This window comes from Paramormyrops kingsleyae, chromosome 18, assembly GCF_048594095.1.
Source record: "Paramormyrops kingsleyae isolate MSU_618 chromosome 18, PKINGS_0.4, whole genome shotgun sequence".
Taxonomy (NCBI): Eukaryota; Metazoa; Chordata; class Actinopteri; order Osteoglossiformes; family Mormyridae; genus Paramormyrops; species Paramormyrops kingsleyae.
In genome coordinates this window covers 25,092,009-25,115,862 of record NC_132814.1, presented here as the reverse complement: position 1 = coordinate 25,115,862, position 23,854 = coordinate 25,092,009, and the positions used below count along the sequence as shown (strand labels likewise).

Genomic DNA, 23,854 nt, shown 5'->3' with positions numbered 1-23,854 from the left:
TAAAATTGATTGTTGTAACAGTGTAAATGCGTACTTATTTTATGTGCATTTGCGCTAATATGAAAACAAAAAATAATCGATTGTCACACATATCATTTTTAAAGGTGACTGCATAATTGCGTACCAGTTATATCCATCCCTGTTTTGAGTTACATGCCTTCTCCCCACACTTTACCCAGAAAAGAAGACGTAGCCGTGCAAGAACTCTAGGGCCCAATGTTAATGTCTCCTAAAAGACCTAACCTTGAACCTTCACAGACTTAATGTCACCCAGTAAGTGAATGTGAGAGGCTGCAAAGGGTCGAAAGGGTATAAAAAGGAATGGGACTCCATGTTACGACATATCACAGTACCTTGATAATGCCAAAATATGTTCCTTACTATTACAGGTTTGGGGCTTTTTAAGATTCACACTTTCTTCACCACTTAAGAGACTGACTGCCATATTTGAATGTGTTCCAGTCTTTTGTCTTACAGAGTGGGTGAGAAGCAGTTGTCAAATTATCAGTTTACTCTTTCTTTGTTAAAACAGCATCATTAAGTATAAATTAAAAGAAATTATTTACCTTTTATACTTCTGGGCATCCCCTGGTAACCCCATGTTTCACATCACATTGTTATGTATTGTGGGTAATTCCCTCTGGCACAGTCTGCAGAAATACAGACTTATGGATGTGAGAGATATCTGTGAGAGAGTCTGTGACAGATGTCTGTGAGAGAGCCATCATGTACTAGACGATTTGATAGTAGGACAGCCCTAAGCCCTCAAGCACTTAGTGGGAGCACGCCTAGTAGTCTGTGAGTCTGCGATCGTGGACATTGGGATTGGGCACAATTCATAAAGTAAGAAAAGAGAGTTACACCCTCAATTATTCTAATTCTGCCAACAAGCAAAAGCAAAATGCGGAACATGGTCTCTTTAAAATATATTGAGAACTAGAGGTCGACCGATATATCGGCCGGCCGATATATCGGGCCGATATTTGGCTTTTTTTAATGTATCGGCATTGGCCGATATGCTTGTGTAGTACGCCGATTTACAGACAGGTACGACTGTGGGCAGCCCAGTGTTATTGTTGCTGTAGAACACGTGACCCATGCTGCCTTGTGCAGGACCCCTGCCAGAAGTTTTGGAAGAGTCCAGAGAGAAAACGGTAAGGCTTAAATTCTGATCTTTCAAAGACCTATTTATTTAAGTGGTTTGATATGAAATGTCGCTTTAAAAGAAAACACGAGCGCTTTTGAAAGAGAACGCGAATTACACTGTCGGGAACTGCCGTAAATCGTCAACCAACTGTAGCTTACAGGAAAAGTTAATGATAATTGATTTAGACATTTAGTTTTGTGCGCTTGTTGGTGGCCTCACAGACGTTTCTTTAATCATTAAAAATCATTTTCATTGTTAATTTTAATTATTACCATATCAGCCCGATGTTATCAGTTCTGTTTTTTTTTCTTGTGTTGGAGAGTTTCACTCTGTGTGTGTGGGGCGGAGCAGGCAGCTTTCTCACACACTGCAGCATATGTGAGAGTTGCGTTACTCTGCCCGGATCACAGACAGCACCGTCCTCGGGGACACAGCTGTTAAGAACAATGCATGGCGGAGAAAAGTGTTTGTTCGAAAGCGTGGTTACCACTCACTTGAGCTGATGCTGACAATGGTCCTTCTGTGCAACTTGTTTGCATTTGAGAGCGGAGATTCGAACAGTTTGTCAGACGTCTAGATAAAAAGTGCACGACTTTGCGCTTAGTTTCCTCATTAAAAGGAGGGTGGTGCTTGAAATCATTGTTCTTCCTCTGTTAACCATGGTTACTTGCAAGGAAACACATGCAGTCGTCATTGCTTTGCACAAAGGGCTTCACGTGCGAGAATATTGCTGCTAGTAAGATTGCACCTATCGGATCATCGAGAACTTCAAGGAGAGAGGTTCAGTTGTTGTGAAGAAGCCTTCAGGGCACCCAGAAGATCCAGCAAGTGCCAAAAGCACAGTCAGTACACATGGGGCTCTGTTTTGACAATGTAGCACAAAGCGTAAAATGCAAAGTGAAACTAACAGTTATTACAAATCCATTTCACTATTTTGACAGTGGAAAAAACAGACTTTGCGTTAGTGTAAGATGCAAAAAGGTTGTCCAAACACTTAATTATTAGTGCGTTTTGGCCATAACATGGAATGTACCAATCAGAATGGTGCGTCACCTCACCTTTAAAAGGCAGCGGTGCATAATCTAAGGTGGATTGCTCTTACAATAGTTATTTTGCCCGGCAAAAAAGATCGCTTTTCGCCCGAGCATACGGACGTGCTCATGCGCAAGGTGAAAATGTATGGAAGCACTACTGTTCCACCAAGCAGGCGTGGGATGAGGTAGCAGCGAGTGTGTCCTCATGTTCTGGCATCACCAGATCATCTGTGCAGTGCTGAAAATGGTATAATGATGGCAAAAGACGGGGAAAGCAGAAGCTCAATGCTGAACAAGACCAGCGTCTGGGAACGGGGACTTAATTATGCTTGTGTTTTTTAATTTTAAGTTTGAGTGTGCAGTTTGCAAAATATTAATAAAAGTACGTGCTGTCTTTGTTGAAACAAAACACAACCTACAGTTTTTAAAATGTTCAAATAAAAGGCAACATGGCTCTTATGATTCTGAATCTCACAATTTAAATTCCTTACCAGGCTACAGGTGATTCAGCTCTTCTGCCCGCTGATCTCTCCTTGCCCGCGCTGATCACTCCTTTGTTGGCATCGGCACATGCAGTTCAGCATCAGACCTTCTAACTCTGTGTCCTCATTTATGTCCAACAGACATCCATTAAACATGGCAATGTCACGCAACATACAACATGCCACAAAGAATGTTGCAACCTTCTGAGGGCTGTACTGTAATCTTCCACCTGACGTATCTCTATCTGAAATGCATTTTCAGCGATGCTGAATGTCCTTTGAATTGCAGTATGTGCTTAATTCTGATAATGACCTTAAAGGGTTTTTTAATGATACGGTTTGTTCTTTACTTAATATGTCTTGTTTTGGTGTTTTATTAAAATGTATGATTACGTGAAAGGACCAGATGTACTCTATAATGAAAAATAAATGAATATAAATTAAATAAAATAACAAAAAACCTTTAGTTCACCTGGAGCACATACCTGTGTCAATAACGAGCATTATGCACCGCCTCAATGTTTGTAAAACGCGCTCCTTAAATACTATTTAACAATGCGCCACTGTCTTTAGACATAGTTTTTGTTGGCCAAAAGCGCAATGTCATTTCTATGCCTTAAAATAGCAACGAGCCTGAAATGCGTCTGGCCACGCCTCCTTAAGATAGCGGACGTGAAATCATGTGCTGCTTTGACAACATGCAGGCATGGCATGAAAACGAGCAGCGTGACTAAATGTGCAACTGTCCTTTAAGTAAAATTCCATCGAAATTATACAAGAAAAATAAGTTACACTATGAAGAATGATCCCATGGAAACATCAATACTTTGCATCCTTATTATAGTTAGGCTTCGCAAATCTGAGTACCTATGATTAAAACTGAGGCTGTGACTTTCCTACTTAATTAGCCGCTGTGGAGTTATGCTTTATAATGTGTGAATTCTGCCCAAGTCTGCTCTAATCATGGGTGATAATAAGGGCTTTCTTAAAAGGCTACAGTCATCCTGTGGTGTGTAAGGTGTGATCTTACCATATAGTTAAGGTACAGGCTGTACTCATAAGTGCTTTTTTAACTTCTTTTTTTGAAAGTGTGTGTCATCAAGATTGGAACATAACTGTCTCTTTTTTTAAACCACTTCTCTCTTTCTCTGTATCTACATCTCTCTGCTTCTCTTGCCCATGTTCTCACTACCAGTCTTTCACCTGGCTTTTCTCCCTCTGGGGGCAGTTTTCCTTTCCCTTCTCCCCTCCATCTTCCCCATCTCTCTCTCCCTCTCTCTCTCTCCTTCCCTCTGAGCTGCTTGTCTTATGTCATCTCTTCGCTACTAGTACCTCCATCGCATCATTGCACCATTATTATTATTAATTATTATTATTAGCACTGGATCTCAAAGGGAACACCTCTGGGTACCTTGTTGCAGAGTCATACAGATGTTAATGCTGTGGAATGATGTCTGTATGCTTGAAGGAGAAACAAACTGAAAACTGTGGGGCACCAGTGAACTGGCTTGATATGGTGATGGACTGTGCTCCAGTTAGTCTAGCCAGAGAAGAACTCTTAGTGGACCCCCCCCCCCCCCCCTCCAAACAAAAAAAAATTCTCACTCACACAACTGGGGTGTTTCTGTTTATTCTTTTGGCATATTTTATTGCTTGTTCTTTTCATTTCTTCATAAGGCAGAAAATTGCAGTTGATGTGCAAATGTTGAAATGTTTGTTTTTCCTAATTTGAGCTGCTCAAAGTGTGATGTGGAATGTGGAGACTGGAGTAGCAGGGATAAGAATTTTAAATGATTCTCATGTCCTTTCTTTAAAACTAAGAGAGTGTGCTTATTTCTCCTGGTTATAAAGTGGAATCTGCATGTTAAGGTTAAATAGAAGCTGATGGTCACTAAAATTATATTGATGGATACTAAAATAGTCAAAAAGGAGCAGAATATAGAGAATAGCTTAATATTAAGCTACCTGGGGACTCCCTTCATTGCACCAACTTGAGAATCATATCTTAGTGGAGTGGAAAGGTGTACAGTGGGCAGTCCAACCTTAGCGTATATTATCCTCATTATTGGCTGAGGTGGGAGGGCTCTTGTGCTACGGGGATTCTTGTGTCTACAGTCAGTAATCACCAACATTAACTGATCACCTGTCCGACTTCTCCAACAAGCAGACGATATTCATGCCAAGCCTCTCAAATTGGGGGCCCATGGATGAAGGGATTGGAGGGGAGCTCACAGAGATCTTTTGGTACACTGGGCAACTCCTATAAAACTGGGCTACATCTGCCCTCAGACTATAACATCGGGCTGATATGGTAATAATTAAAATTAACAATACACTGTGAAATTTCATAGTAAAATTGTAAACTTGTTTGACAGCTTTATTATGTACTTTCACAGTTCAACCATGATTTTTTACAGTGAATTGGCACACTTTTCACGGTTCTACTGTGAAATCTACAGTCAAACTGTAAACTTCAGTCAGAATTATTGAAACACCAGAAGACGTGACCATGAACTTCAAAGTAAAACAAAAGTTTACAGTTCTACCACGAAACATTCATGGTTGAACTGTAAACTTCATATTAGAGCTGTGAGTAATTAAAATGTAACTTTAAACTTTTACTTTTACTGTGAACTTACACAGTGTATTTTTTCTGGGGAGTAAAAGTGTTTAATTCCAGCTGACGTTTTGTGTTTCCCTAGGTGCGCAGTTTAGGGAATATTCCCTGCTGTAGAAAGTAACTTTCTATAGTGTCACCAGTGCCTCCTCTCACTTTGCCTCTCCAAGCAAGAAGCTAGATTGGTATTCTCCTGCTGCAACTGAATGAGGTTAGTTGGTAATTTAACACTCTGGGACAAGTCTGAACTAGATGCACCTGGCAATACAGAAGCTTTATATGCCTGTTTCCCAGTCTTCTCTGTCTTCTGGGCCTTTAAGGTGCTACGTCTACATCAGTATCAAAAATAGGAAAAGCAGTAGATAAAATTTTGGCTGCTTCTTCTGGCTGTTTAGCTTTTGCCTCGGTGACCTCATCTGCACCAGCTGCACATTACTCATCTGCACCAGCTGCAACAAGTCCAAGGGAACTGGTATATCAAGCCCCAAGACCACAGGGAATGGTCGATTGTCTGCCATACTTACATTCATAAGATAAGGTCTGGCCCTGTACCTTAATGTCTGCCGTGGGTAGTAGTTTGTGATCACCATGGACGTAGCAGACAGGAAGCTTGTCACAGGGACTTACTAAGTTGGTAGAATAAATTACCCATGAACCAGTGTCTGGTCACTCCCAATGTCAATCAGAGCAGTGAGCTGTTTGCTGTTAACCCCCTAAAGACAGTTGCTGCTACACTGCATCTATGCATGTAACACACTTACATAAGCTCAACTGCGTTCTTAAGGCATACTGGTTTTGTGTGGTCACGACCTGCATCCCTTCCCCCTCGTTCTCTCCGTTGTGTGGTTCTAACAAGCCACACCTGTTACTTGTTTAATCTTGTCTCTCTAAAGCCCTCGTGTGGATCACCCCAGGTGCCTCTCGTCTGCTCCCTCATCAGTGACGTGTTTATAGTGCCTCCCTGTCTTGAGATCCCCAGTCCAGTCATTGATGTTGCTGCCTGCATGCACTCCCCTTGTGGCCTGTGCTCTTACTTGATCCTCCCTATCCTGTTTTGACTTCTTGTGGTCCATTTTCCTTTTGCCCTGCCTGTAATTTAATTTTAAAACACCCCCTTTGGTTTTCCCCATGCCTGCCTTTGCCTCTGTACTTGCCTGTGACGTGACAGGCCCTCCTGACCACACAGATCTTTTCCTAGAAGTCCCAGGTGTTGTCACAGCTACCAGATTTCCTGTCATGGGAGGCTTACCCATCCCAGGTGTATCCTTTTGATGTTGGTGGGGGCCTCTCAGTCTGCAGCGGTCTTTGCCAGCTTTCTAGCTGCAGGATTGGTTTTTATTCTGTGTCACCACAAGTACATCTGTCTGTGATATTGCCTCTGCTGCTGCTTCAGGGTCACACTCACAGACCCAGACCTGAAGTTCTGAAGTACTGCTCAAGAGTAATTATTTTTCCTTCAGTTTCTTAACCAATTTACCTTGTGGTCAGATCCACTTCTTATAGATTTCCTTTAGCCTGGCATGCAGTTATTTTGGGTTCTCTGCAGGTTTAATGTCAAAGGAGAGGAACCTTTGCCAGTGTGTCTCTATATTGATATTATACTTCCTTAAAATGGCAGATTTAACCTCATCATCATGAACATAAGCCACTGTGGCTTACCAGTTAGCAGAGGAATCAAGCTGAAAACCCAGTCTGACAGACTACTGCAATCTTTCCAAAAGTTAGCAAAAATGCTCTATATCATCTGAATCAAACAACTATTCCAGTTCTTTAGGTGGTAACTGACCTGCATTGCTGTGAATGGTGTGAGGGCCTCTCTGGTAGAACACAGCTTAGGAAGACAAACAGCTGAAACCAGGGTCTGCGTTTCCATCCTGCATTTCCAAGTGGTCTAAGTCGGCCAGAGACTGAGGACTGGAGCAGTGCAGACTTACCCCTCCACTTAGTAGTCTAATCTGATGCTGAAGTGCCTTAAAATGCCACTCCTGCTCTGCATGCTTCTGACTCCAAATAACCTCCTGAGCCTCTGCTTATGCCATTTGTGCCCATAACAGGCTGCTCAGATCAGCAGTTCACTCTCTGCTCGAAGACTCCTTAGCTGCAACCCCTCTCTCTTCTTCGATCTACATCCTCCTCCTCGAACCCTTCGTTTTGCTGCACCTATAAGGCAGTCCTCTGTGCTATCCTCTTTCCAGCCCGATCCATGACTCTTGGACTGGGAATGAGTACCAAAACAGGAAGGGGGGGGGGGGGCTGCACCCACTACTAGCTGATCCCACTACACCACTTTAGCTGAGAGAAGAGCATCTCAGAATGCAGAACACATCGAACCTTGAGGCGCATTGGCTACAACAGCAGAAGACCATGTCTGGTTCCACTCCTGTCAGCCAAAAACAGAAAGCTGATGCAACAGTGGGCACAGGCTCACGAAACTGGACAGTTTAAGACTGGAAAAATATAGACTGGTTTAACATGTCTTGATTTCTGCCGAGGCATGCAGTTGGTAGATCAGAATTTAGCATTAGCAACATGACACCACACACCCACCCTGTCTTGTTTCATTGTTGTATAATGGTGTGGGCAATGTTTTCTTGGCACGCTTTGAGCCCATTGATACCAATTGATCATTGCTTGAATGCCACAGCCTGTTTGAGTATTGGTGACTGTGTGCATCCTTTTATGGCCACAATTTACCCAACTTCTAATGGATACTTCCAGCATAATAGACCTACCGGATAATACTGAACCATCCATAGACACCACATATAACATGATTTTTGTGTACATCGAAATGGTAAAGTTTAATTGATAAATTACACACAGTAAGACATTACCAACACTAAATACAGAAATAAAGTAAATTGAACAGTATTATACAGTAATGAATTGTACTGTACTCTCTCAAATGAAAGGAATTCAGACGTTTTACCCTAATTCTCAAGAAACGATATAGCAATGAAAAATGGCAAGGGATGGCAGAGCAAGGTAAATCATGCTTTTTATACCCCTTAAAGAACGAAGGAAACATGGAAAAATACAGGCTACTGTTACAATATTTTTCATTGTAAAATGTGTATCATATACCAGTACATAACCAGTAATGAGAAAAAATTATTTTATATTATTTTAGCCTATTCTGGGTACTCACTGGTTTATAGCCTGTACTCGCTTGGCACACAGTTTGAAACTTATGAATCGTTTCTAGAATTATTAAACTTTATGATTCGAACTGCGGGGAACTGCCGTGGATATGGGGGCCTCATTGCACATCACGTCACAAAGCAAAAGTCATCTCAAACAAGTTTCAGGAACATGACAATAAGTTCAGTGTTCTTCAGTGGCCTCCCCTGTCACTGGATCTGAATCCAGTAGAACACCTTTGGGATGTGGCACAATGGGAGATTTGCAGCATGGATGTGCAGCTGACAAATCTGCAACATTTGCAAAATCCAATCATGTCAGCATTGAGCAGAACCTTAAAGGAATATTTCTAACATTTTGCCGAATCCATACCACAAAAAAACTGAGGCTGCTTTGAGAGCAAAACGAAGCACCACCTAGTATTAGTACAGTGTTCCTGATAAAGTGTTCAGTGAGTGTATATTGTAATGTTAATGATATTAATACACTCTGGGGCACCTTTATTAGGTTCCGCTATGTAGTACGAGGTGGAACCCCCTTCAAAGGTTGATGAATTGCATGTTCAGAGACACATGCCACTTTTGTACTATAACAAGTCTGGCCATTATCCTCCGACCTCTTTCATTAATAAGGGGATTTCAGCCACAGCAGCACCATTGACTAGTTGTATTTATTCATCACATCATCCTCTGTAAACACTAGATACAGCAGTATGTTGAAAGCCCAGGAGGACGGCTGTTCCTGTGTCGCTGGGATCACTTTAAGATCACTTAGATCTCACATCTTAGGCATTCCAAATATGAAAAGAATATTGTAATACTTAATTTGGATAGTCTGCCTACAGAGGGTACACAGAGTATTTGTAACATTTCATAATCAAAGCTGAAGGCGGTCCAATGAAAAATTCAAATGGCGACTTCTGGCTCAAATATGGAAACTATATTCAGTAATAATAGACCATCTATAGACCATAACTTGTGCCATGAGATTAAATCGCCTGAACAATTTCCACACCCTAATTAATACTCATTCCTCTCTGTGTGTGCAGTCAACCAGCCTGATATTGTGTTTCATAAATACTTCTGCATTCACCTTGGGTGACTGGTGGTGCTTCACTTTTAAGTGGAATTGTGATTTTTGCTGTCCTGAATGTTCTATCTGTTCTTTTACTATAATGCTACACTAAGCATAATAGTTTGTTTTATTTGTTGTATCTGTGAATGTTCACGTTAAGCTATTGCACCACTTTGAAGTGGAATTTTGATTATATTACTCATTTTTAGTGTTCCAGTTTTAATAATCCAATGCTGCACTAAGTGTAATTGAGGGTTGTTTATAAAGATATATTATAGTTTGTTAAATGTATTTTATTAAAAAAAAAATTAAATCAGTAAAAAACCCATTAAGGAACAGTTGGATGCAGGCAATTTTTTCTTAGTGCACCGCTGAGCTATTTAGTTGTCGAGAATATATGCTGAATTGATTTAAATAACTTTTAATGAACTTGAAGTGTGCACTGTACAACTGTATTACAAGTATCAGATCTTACTCTATTAAGCAATTAAGGGAAAAGGAGTTGCTGCATTTCGTCTGATTGCTGCCCTAAAACCCGGCTACTGCACTTCTTCATGTCTTCCCAGAAATTGAAAAACAGATATTTGCAGTCAATCCCAATGAATTCCCAAAGTCAGTCTAAATGAATTCTGTGCAGCAAATTATGGGGACTAAACAAAATTTTATACATACTGACTAACATCTCAGCTCCTCTGTATTCTCCTTCATACATAACATTTGTGATTTAGCAATGCAATATATATTTTAAAAAGAGTAAATGAGAGATGAATAATTCATTTCAGTCGGTGTGGAAGATGCCGAAGCTTGGGGACATGAATTATTAATTATTTCTGATTAAAGTTTACTGTTCATTACCCCTCACCTCACAGGCAATAAGCTGCTGTCCCTGACTCCTCTGGTCAGTGGCTTCAGCTGCTTCTGATGACAGGATCCTACAGTGGGAGTGTGAGGCATCGTGAAATTGCAGCTTGTAGCTGTCCACCCACAGACCCAGGAAAACTCCAGTGTGCTGCAGCAACTTGTTATTGTTTATCATTGGTTGTTAACAAAAAAAATCAAAGTGAATAGCTGGAAACAGATGGAAATACCAGGGATACTGTAGGGCAGGGTTATTCAAATCACGGTCCTCGAGGTCCGAGCACTGCTGGTTTTCCAGCCTTCCTTTACCTGTCAGTCAGGTGTGAAGCCTCTGACCAATCAGAATCAGTAATTATTAAACTATCTACCTGGGAGAACTGAAAACAAGGCCTGGATTTGGAATCGAGGTCCAGATTTGAAGAACTCTGCTGTAGGAACACATACAACAGGAATTGGGGAGAAGTGTGGCATTTTAAATTGCATTTTAAATTACAAAACACAGCAGACATACACTTCTTTTGTGTCTTATGTCACTTTTTTTTCTGGAATTAGGAATGTATATACACCGATCAGCCATAATATTAAAGCCACTGACAGGTGAAATGACAGGTGATGTGTTAGGAGCAGGGATAAATGGGCAAGCATGAGGAACTGAATGACTTTGACAGAGGCCAAACTGTGATAGCTAGACTACTGGGTCAGAGCGTCTCTAAAAGAGCAGGCCTTATGGGGTGTTCCCAGTATGCAGTGGTCAGTACCTAATAAAAGTGGTCCAAGGAAGGCCAACTGGTGAACCAGTGATGGGGTCATGGGTGCAGAAGGCTCATGCTCCTCTGGATGAATGGAAAAAAATTCCCACATCTTGTGGAAGGCCTTCCCAGAAGAGTGGCAGCTGTTATAGCTGCAAAAGGGAGACCAGCTCCATAGAATGGGATGTCACAGAATTTCCTGTGGTTGCAGTGGCCAGGTGTCCCAATACTTTTGTCCATATAGTGTATGTTCTAAAATGATCATGACAGGTGAACACATCTCTGCAGTGTGCTATGATGTCACAACAAGAAAAAAATAATCATGCCAGATTTTGTTTCCGCCACGTGGGACTTATTTATTTTGGTGCAGGCTAGTTCAGAAGCATAAATTACCATAATTAGTGAGTGGGGAATATGATAAGCCCAGTAATGGAACCCAATAAGCCTGGATTTCCATAGGAACCTTGATGGTATACCCCCCAGAGGTAGATGATGTTCACCCTCTGTTAGACTTATTCAAGTCTCAAATACCCGCTGGTCCGCCATGACTGTTTTGTTAGCAAACTTGACGATTCCGCTTAAAGTGAATGTGACTACATAATCAAAGTGTAAAGGGAGCACAGTAGGAGGCGCAGAACACACCTTGGGAGTTTCTGTGTGTAATTTTTTTGTTGTTTCACCATTAAAATAGGAGGTACTAGACCAGAGGTATTCCCTCTTGCAGGAAGGAGTTTCCAGATCATGTCGTCTGGTGCAGTGGATGTTATGCACAGCCTCCTCGATCTTCTGCTAACGTGTGTGCTACAGAACATTTTAGAGTTTAAGACAATGTGTTAAAACCAGTTAGGAACTACAACATACTGAGGTCAGGAACCAGATGATGTTGATGAACGATTTATTTCTTCATCATTCAGCCTTTTGGGCATCCCGATTACTAAGTCCTTAGTTGTCTGCTAGTGTAGTTTATAATCAATGAATAGAATCCACAACTAGTTCCCCTTCCTATTTTTTAAGTGGGCAAAAATAGTGTACAGGATGAGGGCGAGTGTATCATCTGTAGATCTGTTGGATTGGTAGGCAAATTATAGTGGGGTCAGTGTATCGGGCATTGTGGAGCATATCATTGAGTAGCCTTTCAAAGCTTTTACTGTACTATTGAGGTGAGTGCGACCAGGCAGTAATTTTGATATGCTGAGTGAGTTTTCTTCGGAATGGGGATGACGATGGACTTTTTGAAACATGTCTGTATTCTGACTTGGAACAGTGATGAGTTAAATATATCTGAGAACACCAGAGCTAGTCTGCCAGTAGAGGCTTTAAGGACCCTTCCAGAGATGCCATCTGGTCCTGCTGCCTTTCGGATGTTCACTCTTCTCACGTCATGCTCTGAAAAAGTGATAGGGCTCTGCGTATCAGGTTTACTGTTGTGCTAGGGAGCAACAATGTTGTGATACAGCTTGTATATTGTCTGTAAATTATATGTTCATTGTCCGTATACTGTCTGTCTAATGTGAGCGACGCCATCGACTAGAACCAAATTTCCTTGTGTTAAGATATTTGGCAAATAAATCTGATTCTGATAAGCTTCACAGCTATCGATGGTCAATGTTCGGATGAAGTCCAAGATTGTTGTAAAACGCTCTGATTTCAGCTGTATCATACTGAGTTTTCTCCATACCTTCTAGGCCTCCTTCACTGCCTCACACAAGGCAGTTTTGTAGGTGAATATCCACCCAGTTACAATTTCATAGTTGAAATTCATTCATCCATGGGGGGGGACTCTCTTAACGGCCAGCATACTACATGCACTTCAGGTGTTGAGAAAGAAAAATGTTTTGTGATTCCAACCTGCTGAAACCAATTTTCCATTACATTTGTTTCTAGACTTAGTTCTTCGTGCTACCACTCTTTCAGACTTGCATTTTCCTAATAATTTTAGAAAACAGTTCACTTTATCAGCTACTGCTTTAAATTTAACCTTCTTCGAACACTAAATTTAGAATCATCCACATTTTTAAGGACACTTAATGGATCTGTCCAAGTGAGTCTCCTTTTTTAATGGTCACTAATATGACAACTTTGAAAAGGCACATGTCATTTAAATAGTTTCCTAAAATGGATATAGCTAACAGCAAAAATGCTGGGTTCAACCATGTTTATCTGATCAGTTTAAGTGGGTGTAAGAGATACTTGCTTGATCACAGTTGTCTTTCAGTGTGACTCTCATGGTGGCATGTAGCTCTGCGTGTTACTGCCTGTGAACGAAAAAGTTGCCGGTTCAAATCCCATAGCAGGTGGAGTGATCGCGTCACTGCTGGGCCCTGAACCCCACCTGCTCCGGGGGGCATCAGTAGCCTATTACACTGATATAGCAATCAATGACAACCAGAAACAGCTGGACCGGATTGGCCATATGGAGATTTGGGCACCACATTCTCGGGGGGCACCAAGCAGAGGAGCCCCCCCAAGAGCCCACCCCCCAGCCCCATTCACCAATTCACCAGTTAATGCAATTTAATATGATTGTATGTTGTCCTTTTAATATGGCACTCGTAATGTTTTCCCTATGTTATATGCATTTTTGAGTTTCATGTAGGCAGAGAGGGACAAGGAACCAGCAACTCTGAATACCAGTCAGACTACCAACTGAGCCATAGAAACAGTTGGATACATATACTATTTAACCTCCAGTGATATTTTGCCATATCACTTCACTTGCCTTGTTAACAGTAGTACTGTTGCCTAGCCAGTAATTACATCCTTGTAATCCTCATAAGTACATAACTAGCGTTTGCTCGGCTGTGGCGAACACCGCTTTCATTTTGCCTTCTTTTTGTGAAATAATTGCTCAAATCGACAATCGATTGTTCAGGGCTGCTTAAGTACCCTGTTCTCGTGCACAATGAGGGCTTTAACAAGCTTGGCCTGAGTTAATATGAACAAGGTCAGCTGAACCATTTTAATGGAACAGCCTTAGGTTAAAGTGGGAATCAATGGGAATTTAAACCAAGCTTATTCATTTAAGCGCAGTTTTGCTTAGTGACCTTGATGGAATGCCCCCCAAGACCTGCGGAAGGTGATTAAAATACCAAAATGATTTTCTGATGTAATGCACTTGTAGTCCAGTCCTACTTTACAGTCATGTCTAGTGTGCCTCGAGATGATAAGCGAATCCGGCTTTAATAAACAGGAAACACTAAAAAACACTAAAGAAACTGCGTTTCACCCATAATGTAGTTGAATTTCAGAAGGTACATAAAGCTAAATTAATAAAACAATGGCTGAGTATATTAATATATATATATTTTTTTTCAGGTGGTTCAAGTAGGTGGATAATTTTTCAGGGTGAAAAACACGGTTGATTAATTTCCCAAACACCTTAGGAAGCCAAGCTCCTCATAATTCGGTGTAACGTCAGAAATTAGCCGGGAGCCTCTCCCCAAATTTAGCTAGTTTTGTCTACCCGCACTATATATACATACGGTATTACCGTAATACCAGCCAAGCATTGGACAGCACCCCCGCCTCCCTGGATGCAAATTAGCGTTTTACAGGGTGCGTTGGGAAAACTCATTAATATTCATAAGAGAAGTGCTTCCTGATTGGCCAGTGAATGCCTTAGACTGAAAAAACAGACAGCACATGTTGATGGGAGCATTCACTGGCCAACCAGGTAGCGCTTCTCATAAATATTAATAAGGTGGCCAATCATGTAGTGCTTCTCATGGATATTAATAAGATCTCCCAAACCACCTTGTAAAAAGAAAATTTGCCTCCCACCCCTCATCTGCTTACCTGAAATCAATATCCCTAAGATGGGATGTCTGCAAATACATTTAATTGGAAAACAAAACGATAAAATTGGGAAATCGGTGTAGATAGCCTGCAAAGCATATTAAACACCACAAGGAGGAGACAAGGCACACAGAAAAACGTACATGCTTTTTTGCTTAAAAAATTGTAATGAAAAATTCAAAGATCCCCTTACCGATTTTTCTTCCACAAGACAAATGTGCATTTAAAGTTCCCCTGTTTTGTTTTTTTATTTGAAAGAAATTCAAACTAGAATTCCTTTGAAAGAAATGTTGTTTTCCTTAGTTGCTGATTTGGCACTTTAAGCCATTTCCCTTCCATAACAACCTATAACGAAAAGGCCTAAGGTGAATTTGGTAATTTAGCCTTTTGATGATAGCTTCATGCATTTGGTAGCAATGACCAGTGTCTGCTTGTTCTCTTCGTGTTGCAGTTATTTATTGCTTGTACTCTGGTTTCCTCCTTAATCTGACTCGCATCTGTAAATTGCCCGTTTTCTATGACTGTAAGTCTGCCCTGTGATGGATTGGCGTCACGTCTAGAGTGTACCCCAGCCAGTGTTGCCTACCGGAATTAGGAGACGTATTTTCAAGCAGAATTCATCAGTGTAGACAGCATCACTATATTTGGGCAGGTCACACTTGGTATGTGGAGAACAATCTGCACGCACGCCTACTTGAACATGAATTCCAACCCACTTGACTTGTAGCGAGCAGCACCGCGAAATACAGTGACAGTGTAGGGTTTCGCCAGCGATTTGCATGTAAATAACACAGTCGTATACATAGAATTACCTGCGTAAAGTATCAGTAAATGGGTTAAAGGTTCGCTGCATAATAAAGTGTAATTTTGCCTTTTGGGAAGTTTGTGCAGACATTAAACCATGAGCCGCACGGCACCCCGGTGTAATGACGCGCGCGGTAAGTGACGTGACAGCTGGCATTTCCGTGTTATTGTCCGTCAGACCGAAAACCAGCGACGCTTCAAGGTATTTACAGACCTTTTAACCTTTCATCAAACATGTGCATATGTCTGGTATTAAAGCCAAAAGTCGATTTTAGGTGCTGGAATTACAAGATGTGCTATTAAACCGAAATGACTGTTTCCCTATTGAACTGTGTAGCTTGATAGCTAACCTACGCTAAATGTAAACAGTTTGCAATAGAGTTAGTTGTAAACATGATCGAATATGTAATGTATTTTAATATGACATGTAGGAGGTCGGTTGGTCAAGAATTATTACAGGTAAAAAAACTAGCTGGCAAGTGCGATGGCTATTTATTATTTTATATTTATAAGACGAGGTCCTGCAGACCCTGCCTAAAGGTTCCATTTAAAGGTAACTTGGCCGTTTAGAATGCGAATATGTGCAGCGATTACATTTTTAAACATTTGCAATGTAAGTCATAATAAACTTAATATAATCGAGTGTAGTAGTATTTGCAAACAAAAGCGCTACAATCAGGCCGTATTTGGTTTCATGAACCCTGTCTTCGCCGAAAATATCAGCGGCGACTTCTAGGATAGTTTTGCATTGCCCCCTACAGATATAATTTATGTATATTTGAGAGGACAGGCGAATAAGCTTATGGTAACCGTAATTTCGAGTTGTGTGGCATCTTGCTATTTTCGACTTTTATTTCAGTCATGCAGCACTACAAGGCTGCTTCAAATTGTAGGTTGTTGATAGTGTAAGAATGGTGTATATTGCTGCATTTTAATGCTCGTCGATTGTGAAGAAACTGCCAAATGCAGGACGGTCTTTATTTTTGTTTCAGAATAGAAACCTTTCTCCTCCGTCGCTGTGGGTGCTTTCGATATCGTGAGCGGTCACCCAGGCACGGGTGCGATGTTCTCGGATCCACATGAGTTCTACTATGTGGTATATCATGCAGAGCATCCAAAGCAAGTACTCTCTGTCAGAAAGACTCATCCGCACCATCGCCGCCATCCGCTCCTTTCCGCATGACAACATTGAAGATCTCATACGCAGGGTAGGCTTGTTAATTACTCTCTGAAGAACAGCGTTGGGTTCAGGCAGTTGTCTGATCTCCAAAAGAATAATCTAGCTGTAAAAAAACGACAAGTACTTTTATACTAGATATGCATAGAGAGCCATTAACTCTGAAATGGTATTTCATTATTTTGTAATAATTTTTTATAATGATTTCAGTTATTTTGACCAAATCACTATCAGTTGAATAACCCAGGTGCCTTGTCTCCCAGGGAGCAGATGTGAACCGGATGCATGGCACCCTAAAGCCCCTGCACTGCGCCTGCATGGTGGCCGATGTGGACTGTGTGGAACTGCTGCTGGAAAAAGGAGCGGAGGTACCGTTTAGTGCAATAACAGTGGGTCCCCAGGACTGGAGCTGAGAAAGACTGTTTTATTATTGGCTGATTGAGAGGCCATCCCAAAAACCTGCACCCACACGGGCCCTCCGTGGAACAGGTTCCCCACCCCTGATTTAGTGGGACCACAGATGATACATCAGTGCTGCTCAGACACCTTCCCATTGACGCTGGGCAACAAATTTGTACTTGAAAAACTTTGATCGGCAGTGGGCGACTTATAGTGATCATACAAATCTAGATGAGTTGCCTTTTGTCTTACCTGGTTGGCAGTCGCCCCATGACAGTTGCCATGTGTATCATCACCCTAAAGGTGATGAAAGATCACACACCTTCCTGTATCTTCCAGGCAGCATGGTTCAGTTTATTTTTATCATATTAAATAACAACTCAGTTACAACAGGCTTATATTATTGTTAAATATGTTATGACACTTTAATGACCATAAATGTCCACAGTATATGAATCTGTTTTTACTTTTGAGTAGTATTTCACAGTCCATGGCTTTTTTGCCCCCAGGTGAATGCATTAGACGGCTACAACCGCACAGCGCTGCATTACGCCGCTGAGAAGGATGAGGGTTGTGTCGAGCTGCTACTGGAATATGGTGCCCAACCGGATGCACTAGATGGCAACAGGGACACACCACTGCACTGGGCCGCATTCAAGGACAACCCAGAATGCGTAAGGGCCTTGCTAGAGAGTGGTGCCAGCCCCAATGCTCGGGACTACAACGACGACACGCCCCTCAGCTGGGCCGCCATGAAGGGCAACCTGGAAAGTGTCCGCGTCCTGCTGGAGTATGGTGCTCAGGTCCACGTGGCCAACCTCAAGGGCCAGACTCCCACCTCCCGCCTGGTAGCCCTCCTGGCAAGGGGGTTGGGTGCTGACCAGGAAGAGGAGTGCCTGGAGTTGCTGTGCCGGGCGGCTGGGCGACTGGATATTCGTGGTGCTGATGGCTCTGTGCCCAGGGAGCTAAGCAGGGATCCCCAGCTGTTGGCTCGCCTTACGGCTATGGCATCGCAGCCAGCTTCGCTCCGTGGCCTGGCCCGCTGTGCCGTCCGGCACAGCCTAGGGGCGCAGTTCCTGCCCACTGCTGTGAAAACGCTGCCGCTACCAGAATCCGTCAAGGAGTATGTGTTGTTGAGGGACTGATGGGTCAGTGGGTCAAATTGAGGGAGAGTAGGTCAAAACAAGAGTGGCTTTGATGTGAGTGGAGGACCCTGGGGTAGGAGCATGTAAATATGTGAATAAAAATGTATCTGTGGTTGTGCACAAGTGTAAGTGATTGTGTACCTATAACAAAAGTCTTAACATTTATATGTAAGATTGACATTCAACACGTGGAAACTGTCCATCCCAACCCCCCCCCACCCACAGTCATCACCACCTCACATCCATTATTAGTGTTTGATGGATTATGGATAGTGCTTTAGGAAGACATTTGACTTTTTCCTGTCAGTTGCCTAATATCTCAATGAGTGCTGAAAGTTAAAGTTATACTTGAGTCCAGGTACCTTAGTTACACTGGTGGAAACCCAGAGTGGCGCAGCTGAACGAATCACGGGTGCAACGCTTGGTTTGGCTTTAGCCACTTCAACAAAATTGCTTTGAACTGTTTGTTTACTATGCATTGATTATATGAAAACATGCTTTAGAGAAATATAAAGCCTGTTAAATTAGTAACTAGTAACCAAAAATCAGTTACTTGAACATAAATGTGGGTTATGTTCTGAAATAATATTTGGATCTTTATGTTTGCAGTTTGCCATTTAGAGTATAAAAGTGGAAGTTTTTCCCCTTTATTTCATATACAGTATCACATCTGGTAATCCAGATTATAAACTCATTTTGAAAATGATAAATCAGTCTTTTCAATGTTTTGGATGTCAAACTGTGTATAAAAATGCAAAGCATAGCAGTGGTGTTTGGAATGTAGCTGCATTGGCTGGGTGCATCTTGCTGAGAATACTATCATGTGTCAGATTTTTGAGCTCATTTGGGACCGTGAGAGACTGGGCACTTTGTTCTTATTACTAATCACTGAAATGTGTATTTTATGTTTATACAATTGCTTTTGTGTTGTATGTGTGTATTACGTCACTACATGTTTAATTTTGAAGCCAATTTTTTCCATTTTTTTGTCACCCAGTGAAATTATTAAAGATCTGCTCTGTTGAAACACATGGTGTTATTTTGATAGTTTATGCTTTGTAATGTAACTAATATTTTTAAAGTGATAAATCAGCAAAAAAAAACACCTGATGAATTCATGTATCAGAATTCATGAGTATCTCATGACTCTTAGTTCATCTATGCTTGTTTTTGAAGAAAACATGTGCTAGAGTAACTACACAATCCACACTAAAACCAAGGTAAAACACCATTTATCTCAGTTTCAGTGTTTGCCTGGTTACTGTCTTAACTTTGTAGGTCAAAATTGTTCCCCTGTGAAGTGTTTTATGGATTTTTCCTTTTCCTGTTGCTGTCTTTTGTCTTAAATATTACTAAGTATTTGTATATACAAATATTAAAAGACCGTTGGGACAGTACCTCTGTATTTTAATCTGGATTCCATTCATCCATGGCCCCAAATAAACTGATATTTGTATTAAAATTAAACTGTGCCCCACCCCGCCCCCAATATCAAATTCTCTTCTACACCATTGTGTAAAATAGTAAGGAGGGGCAGTGACCATGTTAATGGTACCTTAGGGCATTATACTGTACTTGTGTCTATGAACGAATTTTTAAGCATTTCCTTCAGTTTCTTCACGACTGAGCTAGATAGTGCCGTTCTTGATTGAGGCCTCTAGGGCTATTACCAATCATAAAATTACAATTCTCCTGCGAAATTCGCCCGTAAAGTACACTTGTTTCAAGAAGAGACCTTCGCGTTTTCACTTTTTGAGTCATTTTCAAAGAGCCCTGACTCTGTGGCTTCCTCCGTCCGGTAGATGTCCCCATCCAGAACACTGGCCGGTTTAGCCACACAGTTTTGCTGTACTGTAGTCTTCCTCTACGGTAACCTTGCTGTATGCCATTCATTTATTTGTTTCCTCTTCGTATTTGGCACGGATTGTAAGTATGTCCTTCCGGTGGTTTACAGCAATACAGTAGAATGAGTAATGCTGTGGATTTTTTATGTAATGTTTCTATTTTATTGTACATCAGCTTCGTTACTATAATTTTCTCGAACTGGTTGAATGTAAACTGGAACAACGTCTGTATAGTTTTGAGTAATAATTAAATTGCAATTTTGATCGTGCTGCTATAACATTGTTTTTTTTAGATGCATTTATTGTCTAATCGGATAATTGAGATAAATTTAAATATATCTGTCAGGAAAAACACTGGGATACTTATCGGGAATCGTTACGGTGGTTTGTTACTACACATTGAGAAATCTAGCGAAAAAAAGCTGCTTAATTTTCAGTTGGACAGACGTTTCCCAGTGACAGAATTTTGAGAACATGTGTTTAGACAAATAGTCGTCTTTAATTCATTGATTGCATCACTGTGAGTTTTTTGTTTGTCTCCTAAGAACACTAGGAAAATGTATACCACCTTCAGACTCCTCGTTAACCCTGCTGCACTGGTGAGATATAAATCAAGACAAATTTTAGAGCAGCCGCATTGCCTTAGACCCCCCTGTATATAATAATACGTTAATGTTAAGTCAGTCCATTCAACAGATTAAAACAATATCACCTTTCTATTCCCTCATCCGACACAATTAAACCAGTCCTTTTGTGGCAATATACAGTAGTACCGAGTTATTTATTTTACGGATTATTTTCAGTATTTGGTCCTACCAACCAAAGAGTTTTAAAACCTTCTAAATTGCTTTAATTAGGAAAATGAGTGGAGTTAAATGTGCATGTGAATTGGGTCTTCATGGCCCTGACTTGAAAGTCTTGTTCTATGGTCTTATTTCCATGTCACTCACCATGATTGGACTTGCATGTTATGTTTTCCATTTAAGACTGCCTGCTTTCCTTAGGACACATTTTGCATTAAATGTGTTCAACGTTTCCCCCCTCTTTGCAGACAAGGGTCAGTTATAGGTTGGCACCCCAACCATTGTCAATCTCCACACTGAGGGCATCACAGAATGCAGAAGTGAGTGCAGTTTCTTTGATTATGTGTAAAGGTTGCTGTAATATGGGTAGGATTTAATTTACTCATACAGAAATCAATGAGATAGTACTATTGAAGCCCCATCAATATATGATAGTAACACAATACCTTATTTTAAAATACTATGGTTCAAACCGCCTCGTGAATGTTCTAATTTGTATGCATTGTGTATTTCATCCTGTGTAATTTAAAAATTGCATGTACAATTTTTGATGGTTTCTTCACAGTTGAACCGTGCTGAGTAAGATTTCCTACAGAAAATCTTTACATATTTATCCTTAACACAGTAGAAGAAGAGCACCCAAAAGAATACAGTATTAAATAAATGTATAGTAGCAAAAATGCATTAGAATATTCAGTAATGCTTTACATTAACTGTGCCTTTATAATGCATTCATAGAACATTTACAATCAGCATGTAAGTATACCTTAATATCCTATCACACTTTAACAGCTTTAATATACATTAATAATAATTATATTATATTATATGATAATAATGTCATTATAACTCATTTCTTGTTCATTGTAAGTATTATGAATGCAATGCTTTAAGACATGTTAAGGCATTCTTACATTCTGATCATGAATGTTCTATGAATGCATTATGCAGGTGCACTATACTCTTGTTATTTAATGCCGGGTGATTATACCTTTTACCTGATTTTGCACTACCAGCCTAATTCCAGTAGAGGTCTCCAGCTTAGAAGGGATTTCCACTCCAGCAGCGCATCCAGGGATATTGACACGGCTGCCAAGTTCATTGGAGCAGGGGCTGCCACTGTAGGTGTGGCTGGTTCTGGGGCCGGTATTGGAACTGTGTTTGGCAGCCTCATAATTGGATATGCCAGGTACAAACTGATTTTATTCTTTTCCCATGTGTCATAAATAACTGTATTGTACCAAGATGTCAGAAAGTAACTAAAAGAAATGTGCCAGATGGATGGCATTACCAATGTCTAGTTTATTTCCCTATTTCATATTAAGCTAATATAGTTTGTTTTTTAGCACAGAAGTACATGTGACTGACCTGCTCTGGCCATTTCCATCTACAGGAACCCGTCTCTGAAACAGCAGCTCTTTTCCTACGCGATTTTGGGCTTCGCCTTGTCTGAGGCCATGGGACTTTTTTGTCTGATGGTGGCTTTCCTCATTCTCTTTGCCATGTGAGCCGCCCTCGTTCCAACAAGTCTGGAAGCTACACCGGCATGTGATCTGAAACATAGAGCTCTTGCATTGGTATATGAACAAATAAATTTTTAAATTACCTCTAATTTACAAATAGTTCCTTTCTTCCTAGTCAGTCAACCTTCCTACCATGTGTCCACTACAAAGAGGGAGAGCTGGCACCAGTGACATAGAACACAGAACATCCTGGATGGGATGCCAGTCCATCACACAGCACATACAGGCACTGACCAAGGTCAATTCAGGGAAACCAGTTAGATTGCACTGGTGGAGATCTTTGTGATATGGAAAGAATATATAAACCCCAAACAGATGGAGCAGGTGTGAACCCCAAGGAAACCCTGGTTACACTAATAATGTAGTAGTATACTCTTACTAAATCTATTAATGAACCATATAGTAAGTGTTACCTACTGATCCCATGTTCATCGATCATTCATAACTTCATATATTTCATGCACAAACTATATTAGTTCATCATTTGTACTTGAGTAGTAACTAAGTTACTTGTGCCAAAAATCCCTTACCATAGAGCAGGGGTGGGGAACCTGTTCCATGGAGGGCCAGTGTGGGTGCGGGTTTTTGGGATGACCTCTCCATCAGCCGATAATAAATCAGTGGTTCCCAGCTCCGGTCCTGGGACATGCATCCCGAGCTTTAAGAAGGTTACTTACCTCTCATGTCTTCCATGTCTTCTGGTTTGGAAATCAGTTTCTTGCTGGTGACATTGTCTATAGCTGAAGTTGTGCATCCCTCCAGTGCAGTCTTTGAGTCCTCTTGTGTGCTCTGTCATGCAAATGTATTCCAATCAGTGAGCTGAAAACAATCGCAAAACTGAGAGACAGCATCCTCCGGCAAAAGTGTAACAGTCTTGGTTATGGATCCAGTAGCCCGGGTGCTTTGTGTATGGAGAGGGTATAGCAAGAGTGAAAGGTGATCAGACAGGCTCAAATGAGGATCCAGATGTGCTTTGTAGGCCTTGCTAACATTAGTATAAACTTGGTCCAATATTCTATTTTCTTTACTTGCGCACATTATGTTGTGGTACAATTTCGATAGAACAGCCTTAAGATCAGCTTGATTAAATTTACCCACCACAATACAAAGCTGTTAGCGTGAAGAGCCAGATTCTTATTTATGTTGTCGTGCAGCTGTGTGGAATATACACGGCATTGATGTAAACAACAGTGAATTCCCGGGCTAGGTAAAAAGGCCTGCACTTTAGCAGCAGAATTCTAGGTCAGGCCAGTAATGCTTGT

The 23,854-nt window shown here is 41.1% G+C and overlaps 2 protein-coding genes and 1 long non-coding RNA gene across 11 annotated transcripts; 2 read left to right on the top strand and 1 right to left on the bottom strand.

Annotated features, from left to right (window-relative positions):
* The first annotated feature begins 1,050 nt into the window (after positions 1 to 1,050).
* asb8 (ankyrin repeat and SOCS box containing 8) lies at positions 1,051 to 19,449 on the top strand. Of its 3 annotated transcripts, XM_023831325.2 has the most exons (5): positions 1,051 to 1,154; positions 5,366 to 5,491; positions 16,694 to 16,909; positions 17,142 to 17,246; positions 17,787 to 19,449. In XM_023831325.2, the coding sequence occupies exons 3-5, from the start codon at positions 16,781 to 16,783 to the stop codon at positions 18,420 to 18,422; spliced, it is 870 nt and encodes a 289-aa protein (XP_023687093.1). In that variant the 5' UTR covers positions 1,051 to 1,154; positions 5,366 to 5,491; positions 16,694 to 16,780; the 3' UTR covers positions 18,423 to 19,449. The 3 variants fall into 3 exon arrangements, with proteins under 3 accessions (XP_023687093.1, XP_072557999.1, XP_023687092.1); XM_072701898.1 differs by lacking the exon at positions 5,366 to 5,491 and having other exon boundaries at positions 1,132 to 1,154; XM_023831324.2 differs by lacking the exons at positions 1,051 to 1,154; positions 5,366 to 5,491 and adding an exon at positions 15,658 to 15,903.
* LOC111853907 (uncharacterized) lies at positions 8,055 to 15,634 on the bottom strand. Of its 4 annotated transcripts, none has more exons than XR_011983454.1 (3): positions 15,091 to 15,634; positions 10,358 to 13,357; positions 8,055 to 8,711 (listed from the first exon to the last, which is right to left on the bottom strand). It is a non-coding gene; the product is annotated as an uncharacterized lncRNA (long non-coding RNA). The 4 variants fall into 4 exon arrangements; XR_011983452.1 differs by having other exon boundaries at positions 8,055 to 12,488; positions 12,781 to 13,357; XR_011983453.1 differs by having other exon boundaries at positions 8,055 to 13,357; positions 15,091 to 15,242; positions 15,484 to 15,527.
* A 742-nt stretch (positions 19,450 to 20,191) lies between the features above and the next one.
* LOC111853906 (uncharacterized) lies at positions 20,192 to 22,681 on the top strand. Of its 4 annotated transcripts, none has more exons than XM_023831329.2 (5): positions 20,192 to 20,348; positions 20,812 to 20,865; positions 21,318 to 21,389; positions 22,086 to 22,258; positions 22,463 to 22,681. In XM_023831329.2, the coding sequence occupies exons 2-5, from the start codon at positions 20,824 to 20,826 to the stop codon at positions 22,575 to 22,577; spliced, it is 402 nt and encodes a 133-aa protein (XP_023687097.1). In that variant the 5' UTR covers positions 20,192 to 20,348; positions 20,812 to 20,823; the 3' UTR covers positions 22,578 to 22,681. The 4 variants fall into 4 exon arrangements, with proteins under 4 accessions (XP_023687097.1, XP_023687098.1, XP_023687095.1 ...); XM_023831330.2 differs by having other exon boundaries at positions 20,228 to 20,352; XM_023831327.2 differs by having other exon boundaries at positions 20,348 to 20,413.
* Positions 22,682 to 23,854: the final 1,173 nt, after the last annotated feature.

Coding starts and splice junctions, on each gene's coding strand:
- asb8 (XM_023831325.2), top strand. CDS start 16,781: ATGAGTTCTACTATGTGGTATATCATGCAGAGCATCCAAAGCAAGTAC. Junction 16,910..17,141: donor TTGAAGATCTCATACGCAGG/GTAGGCTTGTTA, acceptor CTTGTCTCCCAG/GGAGCAGATGTGAACCGGAT. Junction 17,247..17,786: donor TGCTGGAAAAAGGAGCGGAG/GTACCGTTTAGT, acceptor TTTTGCCCCCAG/GTGAATGCATTAGACGGCTA.
- LOC111853906 (XM_023831327.2), top strand. Junction 20,866..21,317: donor TCGTTAACCCTGCTGCACTG/GTGAGATATAAA, acceptor CCCTCTTTGCAG/ACAAGGGTCAGTTATAGGTT. Junction 22,259..22,462: donor CTCATAATTGGATATGCCAG/GTACAAACTGAT, acceptor TTCCATCTACAG/GAACCCGTCTCTGAAACAGC.